The sequence below is a fragment of the Diadema setosum genome, chromosome 6, assembly GCF_964275005.1.
Source record: "Diadema setosum chromosome 6, eeDiaSeto1, whole genome shotgun sequence".
NCBI classification, from domain to species: domain Eukaryota; kingdom Metazoa; phylum Echinodermata; class Echinoidea; order Diadematoida; family Diadematidae; genus Diadema; species Diadema setosum.
This window is the reverse complement of record NC_092690.1, coordinates 29,352,186-29,374,023: the sequence shown is the minus strand read 5'-3', so window position 1 is coordinate 29,374,023 and position 21,838 is coordinate 29,352,186. Positions and strand designations below refer to the sequence as shown.

Here is a 21,838-nt window from a genome sequence, read left to right as displayed (position 1 = left end):
GGCGAGTGATTTTTGTCCGATGAGTTTCGGTGAATGTCAGGCCGCTGGCCTCATAACAGTTCTGTAGCGAGAAAATTGTGAAAATCAGGATTGAAAATGAATAAGAGAACCTATTACATAATCTAATTTCCTCTTCAATCGTTCTTAGATTTACCTCGAATTTGGGCACCATCATTGCAAGTGAAATTGTATGTTTTGTATAATTTTTCCATACTGCATTTTTGAGCGCATGGAGGGACATGTATATGCACTATGTGCTATACGCTATAGGTACTGTTAATTATTATTAATATCATTATCATTATCATTATTAGTAGTATCATTATCATTATTATTATCATAATCATCATTATCATTTGCATACCCTTTGGAGCCTCTATGCAGGGCAACACAATTCGTAATCATAATCACTTCGATCACTTCTGTTGCTTTTTTACTATACAATGTATGATTACTATAGGTCCTCAATTATTGTACAGTCTATTCATTTCACTATGTTCTATTTACCTTGTTCTCTGTTATCAAAAGAAGTGAAACATATGTTATGTCGAAAAAATGAAATAAACTTTGAATTTGAATTTGAATTTTGAATAGTATCATCATGCAATATCTGCACACACAAAAAAGGTCTCTATCAGTCATTGCTATTGCTCGTGTAATCTGACAACTTGGATCAAAATCAAGCCATAATCTGATGTGCGTAATATCTCGTGATGCCGTCGTGTAGTTATTTAAGGCGGAAATGTTTGCAAATGTTTGCTCGGTGGTTGTTGTTTCATCTATATTTCCCCATTAAGGCTTCCAAACGTTTATGACGGACGAAGTGATGAACAAACAACTCGCGTGCATTCTTTGCTCATGACGTAACCACCCCCCCCCCCCATGTGGTGTGGTCGGAGATGCTATTATGACGTTCTTTTATGATATGCAGGGCATAACGATCGGATGCCTATATCAGACGTGTATGATCCATAAAGAAAATCGCACGTATGCGTTCAGACTCCTGCGCGGAATGTGTGAAATAATAATTTACCAGTATGTGTATGATTAATATCGCACGTAGGCATTCAGATTCCAGCATGGCATGTGTGTAATGATATGCCAGTAATAATAACAACGCCATAAGTAACTTTCAAAATCACATGGGGATAACAATTTTTCCCCATTGTTCTATGATTTCCCTTTATACTCGTTAAGACGCTATGCAGGGATAAGGGCCGAATATTGCATAACAAAATGTATCGTTACAGAAAAGCCTGAATAGTAAAAGTGAAGGTATCAAAAAAAAAAAAAACAGAAGCAGAATCAATGCAAGGGACCCCCTCCCCCTTCCTAATAAAAAAAAAAACCACAAAAAAAAAACCACAAAAAACGCTCTTCCACGAAAATATTTTTTTCTCACTGTTTATTGTCATGACAATAGGGTGGAGTCAATTTGGAGTCATACTACCATGTGACTTGCTGATGAAAACGCAAACTATTGCATGCCTTAATGTCAATGTAGCTGAATGTTTGGGATGTATTCCACAGGTCAAAAAAATAAGAGCGTGATATTAGGTCCCATTCGACCTCGTCTGGTGTTTTAATGTTAGCTCAAAGTATTTCATTTTAGACTATAAGCAAGAAAACAAAGATATTAAAGAATGTGAGCATGGAATGCATTAAACTGGATTTAGTAGGTGGTCCTCCAATATCTTGAAAATAAGGTATTTCATCTATTTTGTATGTTAAATTTAAGTATTTCATCAAGTTACTAATATCTCATAATGGGTAATCGAAAAAAAGTAAATATGTATAATATGTGTATTTATATATGAAGAGTTTGTTTGCAAAAAACCGATAAGTCCATTTTTGAAGATTTTGAATTACGGTCTCTGTCATAAAGTACAAAATAATACCTTTTAAATGATATATTGGTCATTACATATAAAGCTACATTTTTGAAGTTATGGTCAAAAGAAGCGAAGATTTTCTTATTTTTCTCTGTATTTTTCTTGACCTTTAATCGCAAATATCTCCATTTGGCAAATATGGACTTATCGGTTTTTGCGAACAAACTCTTCATATATATACATTGTATGTATATCATATATATATATAATAACATATATTATATTATATTTGGACTGCACCCTATAACTCTGTATATTTCATTGGTAAATTCAAGGAGAATACTAGTAATACTGATGTTCGTACGTTTCTAAAAATAGACGTTCGTCAGGCAACAACCGTGTCTTGCAAAGGAAATGTGTGTGTAGCACACAGGGTAGGACTGACCACTGTGCTGTATAAGTTGCCATGCGTATCGTATTACGCGTGTGTGTTTGCCGTACGTATAAGAGGTGGGCAAATATTGTCGTCCCGGCGCGGCGTTCCGTACTTGGTGTCATGAAGGGGCATAAAAACGCAATGCCTACACTTCATGTCAAGGTTGATATTGCGAAGTTATCGTAAATCAATGACTAGTGATAACTTTTCATTTTGATATGTGAACGATACCATTCTTTTATATCAACAACGTTTTGATTTTATTTTTCAGTCTGTTCCGCTTATTGACCACAAGTTATGACCTAAAAATACACATTATTTTTTCTTAATACTGTGTATCTCGTTCTATTCTTCATGCCATATACTGCGCTCTGCGTCAAAATTCAAAATCTCTTCTGTGCACACATATATGAACACACACACACACACACACACACATATATATATATATATATATATATATATATATATTCATACATATAAATTACATAGACTGATATGTATTTATCTCTATGTCAATGTTTGTAGCTAACATCGGGGAAGCCATGTCATCTTAGAAATGAACGTTTTCACGGTCACTTTATATTCGATTTTGTCTGATTTCTTGCAGATTTTAGTCGAACCGCTGATTCTGTTAAAATGCTTTCAGTCAGATTTGGTGCAGACGTTAGATACCTAAAGGACAAGTTTCCCTTCATAATTATACATGTTGTTTGGGATAATGCAGCAATATAAGTGGAACACATCTGATAAAGTTTGAGGAAAGTTGGACAATCCGTTCAGAAGTTATGAATTTTTAAAGTTTCTGTGTAGTCACTGCTGGATGAGAAGACTACTGCAGTCGATGATGTCACATAGAACGATATAAGTAAAATATAAAGAGGATTCCACAAAATTTCATTTTTTTTTAAAAGTACACATTCCCTCAACTTGTAACTGACATACAATGTTATAAGCGTAATATTACTCCCCCTGCCTCCCGAAAGAGGCAAGTCATGTGCTCTTTTATCATGCGAGAAAAGTGAAAATATTTTAAAATTTCTTCATATTTTCTTTAACAGACGGAAACATAAAGTAGACAATATTATTACACAGTTGCCATGGTTAATGATTACCATCCTCCTTCAGAATTATCAGCACTGCATAACTTAATCTGATTCTAACTCTTCACATTGGACATTCATGAAATATAATCAATCAGCTATACTGATTACAATCTTTTATGGGAATAATATTTACCCTAAATGTATCAATTTTACATATCTCAATGCACATGCATTGAACATCATCAATCAATGAGTTTAATCTTCCTGTAGAGGGGAGCATTTAAATTTAATGTGCTGAATCGTATCGTTTGGCACACACGAGGCATGCAAGCCAGTTTTTATTAAAGTCAATCTCTGTTCATTTCCCGATAGCCTGCTAAATAGTCCAAAGGCATGTTTACTCGAGATTAGTCATGTCTCAAAAAGCGGATATGCCCCTTGAACCCTCGTAACAAAGACTTGACTTGAGCTAGATGTCCACAGTACTCGCCGCTATTAAGAACAGGAAGGAAAAGAGTATAATTAAGCTCAATGGTAACTATATACTTCAATGTGGGCCTTCATACCCTAGTAAGCCAATGTTTTCAGATAATGTCAGATCTTCGTAGCTTAGATATGTCTATTTTTTTATGCTGTCTTAGCCTTGAAGCACGATTATTTCACAAAAAGAACATTAACTAATATATTTTTTTTTTGGTTTAATCAATAGGTGTTCGCTGATGTATACACAGTAAAGCTGCTTTTATTGTCATAATAGATGAAAACGAGTAGAAGCCAGTTCATTCTTTACTCCGCTGACAAAGGAAGTTCTGGCTTAGTACCGGAGACATTAACTGAAGAAATAAAACATGAAATAATCCTACCATTATGTTGCCGATTCCCATGAAAACATGACACAGGGGAAATGCTGGTTCCTTGATATGGATGGGACATTTTAAAACAAATGTATAGACTACGAAGAGATCTATCATTTCATTCATGAAAACATGGAATAGTCTTTCAAGAGAATGTATCAGAGAACATGACAGTGGCTGACTGGGTGACGTTTCTAAGAAGGAGTCCTTCATTTTTGCTACCTGCATGGATGGTAATGGCAGAACTCTACAGTTGCACCTCTACAAATTTAGCGCTCTCAAGTGAACTCAAGGCAAAGAAAAAAAAACACACACATACCACACACACACACACACACGCGCGCGCGCAAAGACAAGCATGGGCATCTGACATTTTCTATAAAATGTCATTGATTGGAAGCAATCTGTTGAACAAATTCCTCAAATCAAGACAACTTAATCGTTAAAGAAAAGTTTTGTCAATCGTATGCAAAATGAGTAAACCGTCCAAAATATTTGTCAAATATTGACTCGGCGCAAATACATCTGGTACCATGCGAGTACAGGGTCTGTATAGGGTATGTCATTATAGGCCTTTCGCAGCGCTGACGTCTTTGCGAGACATTTTCATCGCTGAATTCTTATCATTTACACTGCCGTGTTTTGCATGGTACATGGTTTGTAACAAATTACTACCCCTCGTAAATAACGAGGAGTTTGAGCACCACGATGTAGCAATAAAACACGTAGGAGGAAGGCGCCGTTAAAATGGTTATGACAAGCGTATTATCAATACGTCGTTTCACTTGTTTCATTTTCTTTGTTCGTGTAGTCCCATCAATTTCTAAAATTATGTTGCAGTGCACTCACCAGTCCTGTTACCAGTACATGGTTTGTGGTAATATTACTATCATACCCTCCTAAAGATAGCGAAAAGAGCTTTTAGCACCATAATGTGGTTATGACAAGGCGCCATAAACACGGATGAAAACGGGCATGTATACTGTAAGTTTTGTTTTCTTTTTCTCGGCCGTTTCATTGCTTTGATTTTTTTTTTTAGACTTATCTAAATCAGAGTCACAAAGGCGATGGACGTGAAGATTCTTTATGAATTTTGATAATGTGATATGCAAATCAGACGGAGGAAAACATTTTTCGTATATTCGTTCCTTGCTCTGATAATGTATGTTTGTATTCATTTATTACTCAATCTGTGTAAAGGAACAAGACAAAAAATAGCTAGGGACCATAGTAACGGATATAAGCCTATAAGAACATGAACATGTCACACATTAAAAGTAAGAGCGTATTAAAGTAAGATTGAGGCAGGAGAGAGAGTTTTATAAATTTCATTCTATAAATTCATCTATAATAGGCCCTGCTAGTATTAGGTGAAAATAAATTTTGAGCGGGTTAACATGTTCAGGTTGTTGTTGTTGTTGTTTTTTTTTTCAGAAGCAGAAGTTAAGGTAGATTAACCAAGAGTGATAGGTAGTATACAAGGAATAAGCCAGTTCGGAGTTAGCTCATGGGCACATTGGTCCGAATGACCTTTCCTTTTTCTCAGTCGGTTAGGGGCACTTCAATCGTTTTAGAGCGACATAATGCGTAAGCTTTACATAACAATTTATGGAATTCATTGATCCTGTTCAAAGAAAGAATGAACTTGCGTCGACCAGATGACCAGAATGATCCGTGAATTAACACTTGGGAAAGCATCCATTTCGTTATTTTGCATTGAATGTATTGACGATCTCTTTCTATTGATATTGCCAAATACCACTTTGCCACCAGGTGGATGTGCTGGCAAACAGCATAAGTATTTCATGAATAATCATTACATTACAGATGCTTATCCCAGTGAAATTAAAAACCAACATGCCTGTTGGTCCGAATGACCTTGTTTCTGCTCATGCGCAAAGTGGAACTCCGAACTGGCTTATTACACCTGACCAGCATGCTGCGCAGCACAAAATATAGTATCGACACGGCATTGTCTTTACTGAGAATTAGCTCTTTGCCCCGCATTATTAGAGCTGGAAATTGCCATTCATGTTGTTAGAAAAGCACGTATAGGGTACAATTTATTACATGTTTGAATCCTGAAATGCTTTTAATGAATTTCAAAAGCATTCACTAATGTGTGTCTCCTAATTTTTTTTTTTCTTGCATTATCTGGCTCCACGTGAATGCTTCGGGAAATTCTCCCTTTAACCAAGAATAATTGACAAATTCTGTACAACATTAATCAGGACATCACAATATATTATCTTTCTGTCATTTGGAACTTCGACCTCTTAAGCTCCAGAGACGGATGGCGATGGCACACAGGCCTACCAATGTTATATGAAATGTTGACAGCCTATGTATATGCACCTCAAACGTGAAAGCACAGAGATAGGAATTTGTAACATAACGAAAGTTTGTAAAGTGTAACATCCGCATGTAATTTGTACTTTTAGGGATTTTAGTGAACATTTTTTACTGTTGTTGTTGTTGTATTAATTTTTAGCGTGTATAATAAGATAACAGATAAGTATAGTTACGTACATTTATCGCATAAAATACACACTCGCACAACTTAATCTTGACAATATATCAGGTACACACAGAAATAGCTTGTTACGTATGTCAATTTACAGTATACATGGTTATATGCAAGGCTATTGAACAATGGATGTTCTATTGTCTGGGGCAATCAACTGATATACTCCATATTTACTGTTTACTAAGATGGACTTTAATTCACTATTTAATTACAATAGGTAGATTTACTAGACCTTATTAGTAACGTTTACTAAACCTTAAAGAAAGAAAAGGAGTATAAACCAATTCCATTTTAGTTCACTGACGTAATTCATAAAGAAACTAAAGAACTACGCACGCATTAACATAATAAATAAATATTTACAGCCATTCCTATTGAATGGTGGCGGTTTCACTTTATCATTGCTGGATACTATCATTGCTACTTTACTTACTAAAGTCATACTCACCACTTATGACTTAGTTTGTCTGAGCTCCTTGATTTTAGTGAAGTAGTGAGATTCACGAAGCGGGGGAGAATCAGCGAAAGGATGAAAGCGGTACGAATCCTCAAACCATGAGATTCTAATTTTGCGTGAAGGGATGAACTTGACGCCAGTACAATGGTCCTATCTGGAGGTTCTGTGCCACTCGTTCATGATGCACCTGCGCGATTTCCCGCCCTTCCCTCCGACGATGATAACATATCGCACATTTACCATCAGAAGGCACAAGAGATATAACTTTGCACGCACCCGCACCATTCTGCAGCCAGCTTTACGAGTGCAGGGTAATGGCGCGCACACACTGCATTTTGCTACCCTTCGCAGGCTGCCAATGCAGACGATGCACCGCACGGCGCCATCGTGCTATATTACAACCGCTCTTTGTTTGGGCGCCAAGACGGGGTGACTTGCGCATGCTGGGGACAGGTCGGATTGAGGGCTTCTGCAAATAGTTGCTGTTGATGATTTATGGACTCTCTGTTTTTTTAACATCATTCGTATGTTTACCCAGTGTTATACTTTAATCTCGGTGACGACATAAATTCGCCGGGATGAGTTGCGATACTATAGGAGGATGTAGAAAACCAACTCGAATAAAATTTACGTTCCTGACAGTCGTAAAGTATATCGAAACATTTGGATTGTAAATTTATTGGGGGGGGGGGGGGTGAAATAAAAAAAGATCTACTCCTAAGTGAATTATTATATTCAGTTTTCCTATGTTGAATGTTCAGTGCATAATCACGTGATGCCCATAGCAACTATTCCAGATACACTAAAAAAATACACATTATCCACTAAAATTGCGATGAAAAGTGAAGTACAGGTGTATAAGAACTTCGAACAACTCTTTTTAAACAGAGGTTGGATACTTTTGTTAGTTTAGCTTATTCTTCCAGACTCATTCCAGGCTAGCAAAGAGGTGTGACTATTGTCAATAGTGATCTTTTATCACTGACTTTGTTGACAGCAGAGAAGATTATCAGGTGTGTCATTACACGACACCTTCTCAGTCAACTCGTTGATTTCATGATAATTACAACTGGGCATACATAATAGTTAACGCTGTAAAATGTCTGAACTGCATGCTTTTGGTCTGCGGAGAACTGAGTCATACAGTGACTACAGCTTTACTCAGTTTACCACTTTGACAGTGCATGGCGATTTGCGGACCGTGGATAAAAAGTGTAAACTACTGTGGACTGCATGGAGTTCATTAGTTCCCGATCCAGCTCGGAGCCATCCCCCCCCCCCCGCCTCTCTCTCTCTCTCTCTCTCTCTCTCTCTCTCTTTATCCTTTTCGCCTTCTCGCATTCTTTTTGAATCAACGGAGAAATCGACGATTTGATGGCTTCAGGATCACCTTGCAAACATTGCTCGCTAGAATAAAAATGGAGGGTAAAGAAACAAAATATATCAAACACGGTTTTATCATGAAATGATAATGCCATGTGAGAGATATCTCAGAGTGAATTTTGTTTTAATAGTGATGGTTCCATCACAGCTACTAATCACAGCGTTAGTAATTATGATAACGATGATAGTTATGAGAATAAAAGTAATAAAGAGAGGAAATCCTCTCTTTTAATAGCCTAAACTTTGCCAAAGGGTGCTTCTTTAATTATAAACTGAAAACACTTAACAAATATTTTTGTTAGGTAAGCTTTCACCATTTGCAAATAAACATATTACATGAGAGTGTACACACTTACACACACACACACACACACTATTTGATTTATTCATATATAGATATTTATGCTTATACACTTGCATACATTAAAAAAAAAACAGGCCACGTGCGATACATGTATTACGAAATCTTTTCCCAGTTTTATATAATTGTATCGATTGAGAACTGAATACACGCGATATTCAATAGCTGCAAGTATATATATATTTCTTATTATTTATTCATTTATCCCGCTTTACAAAAGAAGAAAGTACAATATTTAGCACTCTGTGGGGCACGAATCTCAGTTTTCATTTCATTTATTTCCACTTTAAATCATCATTAGGCTAACGAGGTTTACACTTTCACTTCGCGATCAAAAAATGCGGTCAGAATTCAAAAATAAAATTCAAGGCACAATCATAAATCAGACATACAATGTAACATGAATGATATACGCATGAAATGGATTTGCATTTGGAATTCTTGTTCAATGGACTCATTGGCGAAATTTAGATCTGCGATGGGAACTCTTAAGAAGATGACGCTAATTCCAGGAAAATGGTGTCCTTCACAATGTCATGACGTGCGACACAACTGTTTTCATTGTCCCACTCGGGAGTCTATGCGTCGTCTTTGATAGCGGTCGCGTCGCAGAGCCAAAGTTCGCCGTTGTTATTACTGTACCATGCAGGAGTGCTCTGAACATGTAACATACAACGAGAAGCAGACAGACGCGAATCACTGCGCCTCTACAAGCAACGACTAGTAACAATAGAAGTCCTTGATCGTATAGCATGTTTTCTTCAATTATTTTTTCATATTTTGTGCCTTGAACTACGTATACTAAGTACATAAATATTTGCAAATTAATAGGTAACATTGTTTCTTAAAACAAACGCCGAAAAGCCATGGCAGCTCGGCAAATACCGACGAGGTAACGACTATTGTTTAAAACGTAATTTGGCAAAACATATGGATGCTATATGTTTCCTAGAAGAACAATACATGTATACCGTTTGCATATTTTAGAAAAGTACAAAAAGAGTAGAAGGTGCATGAAAGTAGTACAGGAAGTAAACTATGCATGAACTATCCTGAATACAGTACATTAGGTTATATATGCCGCTTTTGAATTTATTTTATTTATCTATTCTTTTTTTTTACTCACACAAATCTAATGCGAACTATAATAGCCTCTCTTACTTTCAAGGGATTACAACAAAGAAAATGAAACGACGACAGTCAACGAACGAGAAGAGTATATTTTGTTTGTTTTTAAAATATGACAGAAATTTAGAAAATGAAAGTGCATGTTTGTCAAGATTTCCTAATCTTTCGAAGTCATACCACGTCCGCAATTTCATCAAAATAACATGTTCCTTCAGCATTAGTATGAAATGACAGCTCTCTCATACCTGTTCATGATGCGCACGAATCCTTGTACATAGACCACCACTCTATAAACATTGTCATTTCTTCCTTTATATAAAGAGACTAAACAGAATACTTTGACATCAACGAGCATTTGACACGTTTAGCATAGTGATGTAAATACGACATAAAAACAGTTCTAACTGCAGACACGAAACTGTCCGCTTTACATTTATCTATGTAGCAAAAGCAAAGATGCACCAGAAATACAAGACCCAGAAGCTTATTCGTTTGATATAAGCTCTCTTTGGTATGAACATACACATATAAAAATACTCTTACAAAATTCGTTTGCATCCTTTCAGAGTCACTTTTTTCAAGAAAGACAACGTCACGTTAAAAAAGGCTCAATTACCATAACCTGTGTTCGCTCACAAAAGGCTAATTCTGATACTTCTTTCTTTCTTTTTTTATTCCGCGCTGGCGAATAACGAACAAAGCGAGCCTTAAGTACATAATATTATTAGTGACTGCGATATATACAATTAGACATGACTAGTCATGCGTGTCACGTGTTATGTGCGCATTCAGACTACTTGCAGTAAGTATACGGGAAAGACAATATTGGACAGCTTTTTTTTTCTAAAAGATCTAATATCATTATCATTACCACCATTCCGTCATAGAGCGTTGCCTAGCTTCTCTCCTATTTCAGAGAAGATTACGCAATATGACGACGCCACCGCAAAAACTTACGTTTATATACTTCTTTTCGTTTCTAAATTCAAAACAAATTAACATACAAACAAATAACAAAACAAAAAGGAAAAACAGACTTATTAATAAGAACACATGTACCCGCTAGAAAATTTTCAGCTAGTCTGGATTCCAATAACGCAAACAGTTTTCTTGAAATATTATGTGGACAAGCGGAATTCTAGTCAGCCATTATATAAAATAAGATCACACGATCATGTGTGATCATGTGAGCTCCCTCGTGGAGACAATATGAGCTCCCTCGTGGAGACTTGGTATATATTTAATATTCTTGTTTATATCTCTATAAGATTTATAATGTTTGTTTTATGCTAAGTGCTGTCTGGGGCAAATTATTTGTATGGGGCCCCATTTTCTCTCTCTCTCTCCTTTCGTTCTTTAAAACAACAACAACAACACGATCATGTATGTGACGACAAGCGAAACGTGTCTGCTATGTTCTCCAATAGGCAGAACATTTTAGTGCTTAAACGCAGTCAAAGGAAACAACAGAACGATGATTATTATCTGTCAATCAGAATCAATCGTCGAGATCTTCCTTTTTTTCGATGCTACAAACCTGAAGACCAAGAGTTAGCCAGTAGAGCTACAAACAGAAATGTATATGCCAGAAGCTGCGATGTAAAAACAAACAAACAAACAAACAAAAACTTATTTGGACTAACAGAAAGACTACCGTATCAAAAAAAAATGAAAATTTTGATTTCTTTCTTTTCCGATTCGGCAGAGATGGAACAAATACAATGTATCATTATGACTTTACTTTAGTGGCAAATAAATTCGCTTTTCATAGACTTCTCCCCAGTGCGCTACTATTCCAGTAATTCGATACCATGTTGATATGTGTACCGGCAAGGTTTTCTTCCAAGTCGTGTGTCAAACATTGTGAGGCAGTGTACCCGTTTTCCACGCATCAAAACACGAGGAGCTCTCCTGCCTTTATAGATTTCTTAATCACATTTTGTGTGGATAAGCTTACTAACTGATTACACAAAATCTTTGTGTCCTAGTCTTGTTGGGGCTGCATCTTCAGGAGGTGGGGCGGAGGGCTGGGTGTGGACATCCGTCCGGGAGTAGGGCGGAGGCGGTTCGGCAGGACGCATTGCATGGGAGGGTCCCGTTGCTGGGGGCAACCAAGATGGCATCGTGCTTGGGTCGCGCCTATGTTCCTCTGCCCAGGAAACTCCCTGCGTCCAAATCGGATGCCCGTGCGCGTCGAGAGGAAATGCATACACTGCCATGTGCCCGCTTGCCGCCGGCAACGGCACCTGGCCTTGGTGGGGAGCCGGGTATCCCACTGTTGAATTTTGGTATGTGTTAACGCTGCCCGTGCCTACTGAAGGGTGAGTGCCAGGAACCATGTCTTGCGCAGCCGGCGGAGAGGCGTTAGATATCAAGGGCTGCCTCTCTAGCTTTGCGTTGGCACGCCTAACCAAGAACGGCAAGCGGCAGAAATCGATTAGCCAACCTATCCCCATGAGTCCCAGCGTAAAGAAGTAAGCAATGCCCCACACCCAGCGGCCGAGGTACATGTGATGGAGTCCCAGGGGTCCCAGAGGGAACCACATGAGGTAGGCGTCGTCTAGGTGGTACTTGTTTTCCCCCGCGGCCAGCTCTCTCTTTCTACGGCGCAACAGACATGGCAGTCGGAAAAGGTCGATGAGGAAGCCAATACCCACACAACCAAAAGTTAAGAAGTAGACCACGCCCACCATCCACCGCCTCATGTAGAAATGGTGCAGTCCGAGGAAGCCCAGTGGGAATGCCAGCACGTAGGCGTCGTCTAGATGCATCCGATCTGGGTCATTGGTCGGGATGGGACGCCCGGAGCGCAGGGTACGGATATCCTCGTTTACCCTCTTGGTGAGAACGTAGATGCGGAACAAGTCGACGAGCCATCCCACACCAAACAAGCCCAGAGTCAGCGTATAGAGGGCGCCAAACCAGATGCGACCAAGGTAATAGTGGTGTCCACCTGTTACGAAAGGAAAAACAAAAACGGTGCGGTGTATACGATGCGTTGAATCTCTTGAGTGTTAATACAGCCTTGTTATAGAGAAGACATGGACCACATCATGTCAGTATATGGCGTTATTTTGTTGCTTCATCACAAAATGGATATAAGAGTTTGACAGAAATTGTTTACAGGAATGTAGCATAATGGGTGTTGTCGTATCATAACAAGTCCTTTAAAGCATGTTCAAGTTGCCTACGAAATATATTAATATGAACATACGCATGAGATTGAGATTATGCGCAGCACTTTCTCAAACCAGTGACATTATTACTAATGGTCAGCTAACAGAACTCCAATTGTAGGATATATTTTGAAATCCTGCCAACAAACTACAATGTATGTCCATTTTGTTTCTCTTCATATTTTGATAAAGCCATATCATTTCATCTACTTTGTACATTGTCAAAGTACATATGCCCACTATTATACATATACCACAATATAAACATTTGAATATAATGAACACATGATATAAACAACCATTGTTTGCAGTTATTGAATGGAATAGTTTCGTACGTACCCTCCGCCTTTTTTTCACATAAATCGACAACCATTAGCAATTTTCAAAAGTAATTCTTCCAACAAAACCGAAACGTTTACAATTCATACTGACATTTGAATGGACTTTCCGACTTTTTTTTTTTCAAACTTCACTGAAGTGTTCTACTTTAATAACATCATTGCACTCGCACTCAATCCATATATTTTGGATAAACTTACCCTTTACCCGAAAGAACAATGGACAAGTACACACATACACACACACACATATCAAATATTATATGCGTATACATGTATTTATATATAGGCCTATATTACATATAATACATATATTAATATATTTGTATATTTAATACAGTATAAATAGTCTGTTGAGAATGAGAAGGGCTTTAAGTCTTCTCGAACACTATGGGTTTTGTGGTAACTTAACGCCCTTATCATTCTCAACCGTTAGATGTGCGTTACGTACAGAACAGGTTTCTTGTTTATGTTACATAGCCGAGATACCAAGAAAGAGATAGTAATATGTTTCGCGTGGAATAAGGTTGATGAGGTGCAAGGAGAGAGAATATTCAGCCCCTTTCACCGTCCACGTATACGTTCCTTACCTATTAGTCCGACAGGAGGTAGCCAGTAAAGGTAAGCCATAGAGACCTGTCTGTCTTCCAGCTCATTGAAGGGACCACCATACAGGATGTAACCCCGCTCAGCTTTCTCCCTCCTCTTCCGGTTTGTGCTCTTTACCAACCACGGCAGTCGGAACCAGTCGATGATCCAGCCTATCCCGAACACCCCCAAGGTGAAGAAGTAGAGGAATCCAATTCCTATGCGTCCAAGGTAAAAGTGGTGGAGACCAAGAAATCCAAGGGGGATACAGAGAATGTAAGCCTCACAGAGGGATTTGTCCTCGACTTTAATCACACGTTGTTGCCGGTTGGCAGGCAAAGTCCTCGCAACACTATTTCCTGCGGGATCGGGGCCAGGCAGTGTCTGATCAGGGAGGTGGGGGCCCTCCCGAGTCTGATGGTACGCCCCAGGAGGCGGATTCGCAGCGGCAGCATCCCCGCCCCTTGCCGATGATACGGGAGTCCCGTCTTCATGCTGCAGTGGAGCAGAGGGTTCTGCTAGTGGATTCTGGCTGGGATACTGCTCCTCAGGATAAGGGTACTCGGTGCTTGCTGGCAGAGGCCCCTTCTTACTTTCGCTGGTATCTTCCTCAGTAGAAGACATCGCGCTGTCTTCGTAACTTGTACCGGAGGCAAGAAACTGTCGAGCTAGGTCTACGAGTCGTGGCTTATCTGGATCCATATAGCTTGACGGCCGTCTATTATACACATATAAAACAACGCCGGCGGACACTCACGGGCACCGCGCCACCAGCGCGCTCCCGTCTGCTGTACACTTGTCAGGTGATCCTGCACACACGTACGAAGTATTCACGTTGCTTGAACGATCAGTAAATACTTTCGATAACATCATATCGATTATAGACACTGTATGCAACCATTATCATCAAATGCACGTACACTCCATTCCAAAGGTTCAGAGTTCTGTGTGTTTCCAAACAGACTTTTAGAGGTCGAGTGTAGTGCACGCATGCACAGTGGGCTCTGTACGGAAGCGTTACTGTGTACGTATACAGCGAACTAGCTTCCGCACTCACTTGTTGGTGTTTAGCGTGTAGATCCGTGTCTGATTGTGATCACATGATCTCTCAAGCCAAAGGTCAATTCACGGCAATTCACAGTCCAGTAAGTAGCACGTGACAAGCGGTAAATCGTCTGCTTGCGGATATTATAGGGCATTACGTCAGTTTCTAGTACCCAGCTTCTGCCGATCGTACCATAAAATACCGACTATGAGGAGTATACACAATACACGTTGAATCTTGGGCGTGTGTGCATACATTTGGAAATGTAATGGGAAATGCGAGTGTATTATTGAAAGGTACGTACAAAGGTCGGGTTTTACTTTTATCATTGAAGAGCGTATAGGCACTATACGGGTTAGCTTTCCGATTTACCATTACCTCACCAGTGTTGTTTCGAGGTGCTAGTCCCAAGAAGATAGTTCGGTGTAATCTGTTTGGTTGTAGGATCAAGAATGGTCCTCTCCAAACGATACACACAACTGGACCCCTTGGAATTCATACCAGCTAGTATACTAGAGCTGAATGGGCTATCCAACCATCTTACGTCATATTGATTGAAAATCACTCATGCAAACAAACCGAACGTTATATAGGGCCCGTATTAACGCTGATATCCACCATTTAAAAATGAAACAGAAGTACCTATGATTTTGCTTTATATCCTGTTGTTTTGTTTGTTGGTTCAGTTTAGCTTCATATGGACAAGCTGATATAGCTAGCTGTCGAGATTATATCTTCAAGGTTCAAGGTTGGATGCTCCACATTTATCATTATAAAAACAATTTGTTAGTAATTGTGATGATGACATAAGAAGTCTAAGTTCATACCTCTTCTGAGCGTTTCTTTCATGTATGTATATGATGAAAGCGTTCGAATCTGGTCGAGGGTATGGTAAATGAATGTTGATTGAATTAATTTTGCACGCACATGCACACAAATTCATCCACACACACACAGTCCAACAGGAGTATGTATGTATAAGGATAATGTTTGTATGAATACATCCACTGTATTTGAGCTTATTATGACACAACGAAGAGACTCGCTGTGTATGTCTACTTTTGTCATTCATTTAGACCTTATTTCCTGTCAATGTAATAATACTTGTTTTTGTTTTTGTTTCACGGTGCATATAATGTATCCTAGGTGTATTTTGTCTTCACTTAATTACAATGTGAGCGAAGTGATTAATTGCCATGTGTTTTGAGGGATTGTTCTGCGGTACTTCTACTATGAGCATTTTTTTTTTCTGCTCTGCTTCTATACAGGCATTTTCTTCAGTATTTCTGTCTCTTTATACACATACACACAAGCGCGCACACATATGTAATATAAACTAAATAATATGTAATATGTAATTAATAATATATAATATACAATATGCAATATGTAATATATTATATATAATATAATATGTAATGCATAATATATAATATATTATATATAATATATAATATATAATATACAATATATAATATTTAATATAAGACATATAACTCTGGATCCATTTAGGGAGATATTATGTAGATAAGCACTGCCAGTTGCAGGAAAGCATGATTGAATGGGGTAAGAATATAGTTGAAAACGTTTAGGAGACACAAAGTGTCCCCCTAAAGCAGGATTCATAATTATACATATATAATTGTGTAACAACCTTGATACCCCTATCTTGCTTATGGTGGTTCAGAATTCTGTTTCTATCGCCGGGAGAAAAAAAAAACAGAAGTGGAGCAAAGTACAACAGCTTCTTTGTCGTAATCCACGGAAGCGTAGCATTACGATAATAGGCTACTTGATGAGTACATGAGGTAGGCTTTACCAGCCTGATTCATTTCCAATGGACTGCTTTTCCATTCTTCTTTATACCCCCTTGTAATGACGGAAGGTCAGTACAAATTATTGTATATCAGTGCAAATATCACAATCTAAATCACTGACAAAGACGATAGAAAATATAATTGTTAATTGTGAGAACTTCGTTTGCGCTTTATTCAAAATGGTGATGACTCTGCTGGTGATAAGCAGTGCAATACACCGACATTAGAAAGTGTTTATTCAGATACATGATAATCAGAATATTAAGTACCACTATATTTTGACAGAATTGTGCGCGACTGCATATCAAAAAATAAAAAAAGTTTACGTAGTAATTACGAAATGGAGTTTTGACGCTCATTGTTATTATAAACTTCACTGATGGGCCTCAGTTTCATTCTCAAAAAAAAAAAAAAATTAATGGCAGTTCGGGTTATGTTTGTTTTATTCAGCTTTTGGAAGAGACTGGGTTATTTCAATATCTAGATAATCACAACCATTTGATTTTCCCCAACTGTAAAATAGTCCCAATCTCTATAATTAAATACTTGTGAAACCAGGGAAACAGTTCATAAAGATGTTTGCAATTTTACGTGAGTTACACTAAATTACAGAAACCATCGCTGATAGCTGACTGGTTGTTTTCTGGTTACTGTCATAGCAAATCAATGCAACCATTGCCACACTAAATGATTATGGAACTTCAGCGGAGGGGCCGCAGTACTCTATATTACTAATTTCATGACGGCATGAACATACTGCATAACAAACACAGAGAGAAGGGTGTCGCGAGAAGTAAAGATAATGTTTTATGCAAGAACAATAATAATGCTGCATGGAAACGAAAGTGGTTGCTCAAACAGCGTATTAATAATAAAGATATATGACACGAACAATCATTGTAACCATTAGATCTTACCAAACAAGTCAGAGAAGCCAAAGAGATAATGTATCTTTTCGTTGACAGATAGTTATTGTTCTTTTTTCATAAAAGGTACATTAAAATTTCCCCTGTAAGTTTTTGTTTATATTGTTCATTTTGGCTGCAGGTATACCGAAAGCTTCTAACTCGCTAAATTTGTCACCTTTTCTTGAAATGGCAACATGTTTTCAAAAGATATAAATCTAACGCTGTTGTCAAAAATTCACAACTTTGTGTGATTTGTGTTGATTTTGTGCAAATTTAATGATTCTTACCAGTTTCATCTGAGTTTTCTCCAATACACGCTACCCCATTAACTTTATAGAAACAAGTTGCATATTTCTATAGCAAAATTCTCTCAGGATTCGATGGGTTAATTAACACAAAGTAAGTATGTTTTTCTATTACAATTTCGTCTGATAGGCGGTTATGCCAATGTTACCGGGATGTCATCTCTAAATGCCATCGTGGATTTCTGTCGTTGAAGACGAATACCTCTGCATGCAGCTGCTGTTTCCGACCCACATTTAAAAAAAAGAAATAGCAAAACGAAGAAGTGCCATCTTCCCATTACGAATTTACAGAAGAGAATCCTTGCGCAGTATTTCTTACGTTATAAAAATGTCTAAATTGGACCTATAACAAGTGCATAAAGATGGCTAGACAGTGTGTTTATGCAATAATATGGCCTCTTTAATCATACACGGTGTGTCAGGGTTTTGTTTTTCGCACTTCTTTTTCTTATTAACTCTTATCAGCATGATGAGTAAGAAAAGTGAAATTTGCCTTTGAACATTGTTGAAGCTAAGCGTTACACCACAACAAAGATTGACGAAAACGTGTCAACTAATCTACGACAATTCTTCCTCTAAGATATTAATATCTTTGCTAAATCATTATAATTGCATACAATGATACACAGCAACAGTTATGTTACTATTTTGCTGTTGAGAATAAACGTGACTCCTTTAATTTTTTTTTTCTCCTTCATAATTCACTGTCACGCGCCACATTAAAATTGAATTTGCGAAATAAGCATTAAAACAGTGCCCTCCGTAAAAAAAAAAAAAAAAAAAAAAAAAAAAAAAAACGTTTTACAAAGCCTTAAAGGTAGGGAATCCTATTTGCATGCCTTAAATGAAGAGTTGCATAAATACAGTGGTATGTTGAAGAGAGTATAATTTTAGAAACTCCCATAAAGTATTGAAAGTGGAAGGTAACATTTAGTACATTTTTATTGACTGTTAGATTTTGAATTGAATTTTTTTCAGGGCTCACCGTAAATTCCAGTACATTACTAGGCTACCTTTGCAGACCCATGCACTGCATGTGTGTCCATCATGTACATTTTGTGAAGAAAGTTCATCAAAACTTACAAACATTTCTATATACATTCTTGCCACACACTCTTATGTTATTGCATCAGCTCTTATACGTTTAGATTTGTGTTTATGGATAAAAAATACAGAAGACTGCACCAAAAAGGCTCAAGTGTGGCTGACACACAGAACTACTGAGTAGTTGAGTTTTGTGCATCATTCAAATTGTATATAACTGTTGACTTCCAAATTTCTCAGCAGTGGCCTAAACAAGTCCCCTGAGGTTCATATTTAATGTTTTGCTGCATTTTGGGAGGTCTGTAAAAGGTATCCCCTACCTTTAATGGCTTTTAACTCTGTTTATCTTTAAAAAAAATCCAAATAATGTAAATAGTATCATAGTCCTATAAATAAAGGTTATGTGCGTGTATGTAGAACTGTCCGTTGTTACAAGCATAAGCAAAGGCATGTTCGAAGGTTGAATATTTTACAGCTCTATCAGAAAATTATAACAGCACATCATCGAGATCACAATGATTATTATTTTCTAACTTTAGATTCATCGCTGGTTTAATGATTTGTGCTCTGTGCGCGGAGGTCCCAATAAGTGTTACAAGAACTGAGGTGTATAAAATACGCAAAGATTTCTAAGTGTAAAAGTTTGCTGTTCGATTTAACTATCTTGGTTGAATTGAATCCATAATAAGAGAGCCTCGTCAAACTCAGGAGGCCTTAATATGAATCTGCAGCTATGATTTACTCACGGCATAATATACTGTAAGTAATAAATCTGATGTCATAAGATTTGCAAAGAAAGCATGTGTATCTTTCTGGTCAAATAGATTTTATATAGAAATTCATCTTCGTTGATCGTAAGTACAAGTAGCTTATTTTTTTTTTTTTTTTTGATAGGTTGACATTTTTCGGATTGTTATTGTTCACTTTCTAATTTTCTTTTAAAGGGATGGTATAGGAGCTAGTTTTGGTTGAGATGGGGATTCAGACTTTTCATTTATCTGGGTTTTTTTTTTTTTTTTTTTGGAGGGGGGGGGGGGAGGTGGAGGAGGTTGATAAAATGAGAAACCACTTATGAGATATGAAGAAACATACAATTCTGAAAGGAAATCAAAGTTTCTGTGATGAAAAATGGTTTGAAATGGCCGAGGTATTCAAAAACAAAAGTTTTGGCCCAACTTTTATTAGGACCATAAAAGTAGATACCCTCCATTTTAAGGACCACTTTGTTTGTGGATATCTCAGCCAATTCACAAAAGCCGATTTTAATCAAATGAACTTTGAATTCCTCATAGAATTGTATTTTTTTTTTCACATTTCATAAGTGGTTTCTCATCTCACAAAAACGCTGCAACCTCAAGCCTTATCTTAACCCAAATTACACCATCCCTTTAAAATCTGCATTAGATCAGTGCTGTAGGGATCGGAAAGGTCCAATTTGTCGGCAGATGTGAGACGAACAAGGCTTCGAATTCTCGATTCATGGTATTCACTTAGTTCTCGAGGATGAGTTGTCGCCTGGTCTCTGATTGGCCGGCAATTTTTGGATGTTATTGGATGTGCTACGCTCTCGAGTCTCCTACCGAGAGCAAATCCGGGTGGCGAGCGACGACCACAGGTTCAACACCCTTTCGTTCGCCATGAAAGCCAGAAACACGTAGGCTCCTGCAAGAGATACGCGTATTGATGATAATATGATATCAGATGTGTCTTTTGCGCCTTTGTTAGTGTGGTCTACTTTAGCGTGTGTTTGTTATTTCAAATCTGCCGCATAAATACGTGTATTTTGATTCTTAGCATGAACCTACTACACATGGACATTCATCATTTCCTTAATGTATGCATGCCTCTGTCTATGTCAAAAGTGTCACAAAAGCATTTTGAACATTCTTCCCCGCTTTGATCTTATGAACTCCGCCGTCGGCAAGCGTGGGCAAAACACAACGCAGCTTTAGAAATCTATAACTAAACGCACAGAAGTTAACAACTGTCTTAAATCAAGGAAAATGCATGTGCAGTTGTGGTATGTATTGGTATATCACCGCTCAGACATTTTCATTAGCGAAATGCAGGTACTTTTGAAGAGATAGGTAAGTTTTAGCTAATCGAACATGATTTGTTATCTCATTTTCCACCTTTTCCGCACATTTTTCCAGAGTAAATACAGATAGCAAGGGCTTGTGCCGAAAGGGTGGGTTGGGTGGTGGCGCGTCGCGTTAATGGGAACACCACCCTTCGTCCAAAGCCCCCCCCCCCCCCCCCCGGTTTTGCCGAAAGGGTGCGTTGGGAGCGCTGGGTCGCGTCGCGTCGCGTTGACTGGAACCCAACCCTTCGTCCAAAGCCCACCCCCCCCCCCCCCCCCCCTCTCCCGGTTTTGCCGAAAGGGTGCGTTGGTACTTTTTCTCATGTAATATTAAAAGACGAGTTTTGAATTTATATTTAACCTCCAAACAACCATTTCAAAGAGGCTATCGTCCGGATCTAATATTTAGTTCGTCCAATGTTGATTTAGTCCAATATCCATTTGGTCTAATATCCGTTTCTGTTTTACAGTACAGGGCATGGATCATGTGGATAATCAGTGGCTTATCTATAG

At 38.0% G+C, this 21,838-nt stretch overlaps 1 protein-coding gene across 1 annotated transcript; it reads right to left on the bottom strand.

Moving 5' to 3' along the window:
• Positions 1-11,718: 11,718 nt before the first annotated feature.
• Positions 11,719-15,100, bottom strand: LOC140230075 (uncharacterized). Its single transcript, XM_072310282.1, has 2 exons — positions 14,129-15,100; positions 11,719-12,977 (listed from the first exon to the last, which is right to left on the bottom strand). The coding sequence occupies exons 1-2, from the start codon at positions 14,826-14,828 to the stop codon at positions 11,989-11,991; spliced, it is 1,689 nt and encodes a 562-aa protein (XP_072166383.1). The 5' UTR covers positions 14,829-15,100; the 3' UTR covers positions 11,719-11,988.
• Between the last annotated feature and the right edge of the window lie 6,738 nt (positions 15,101-21,838).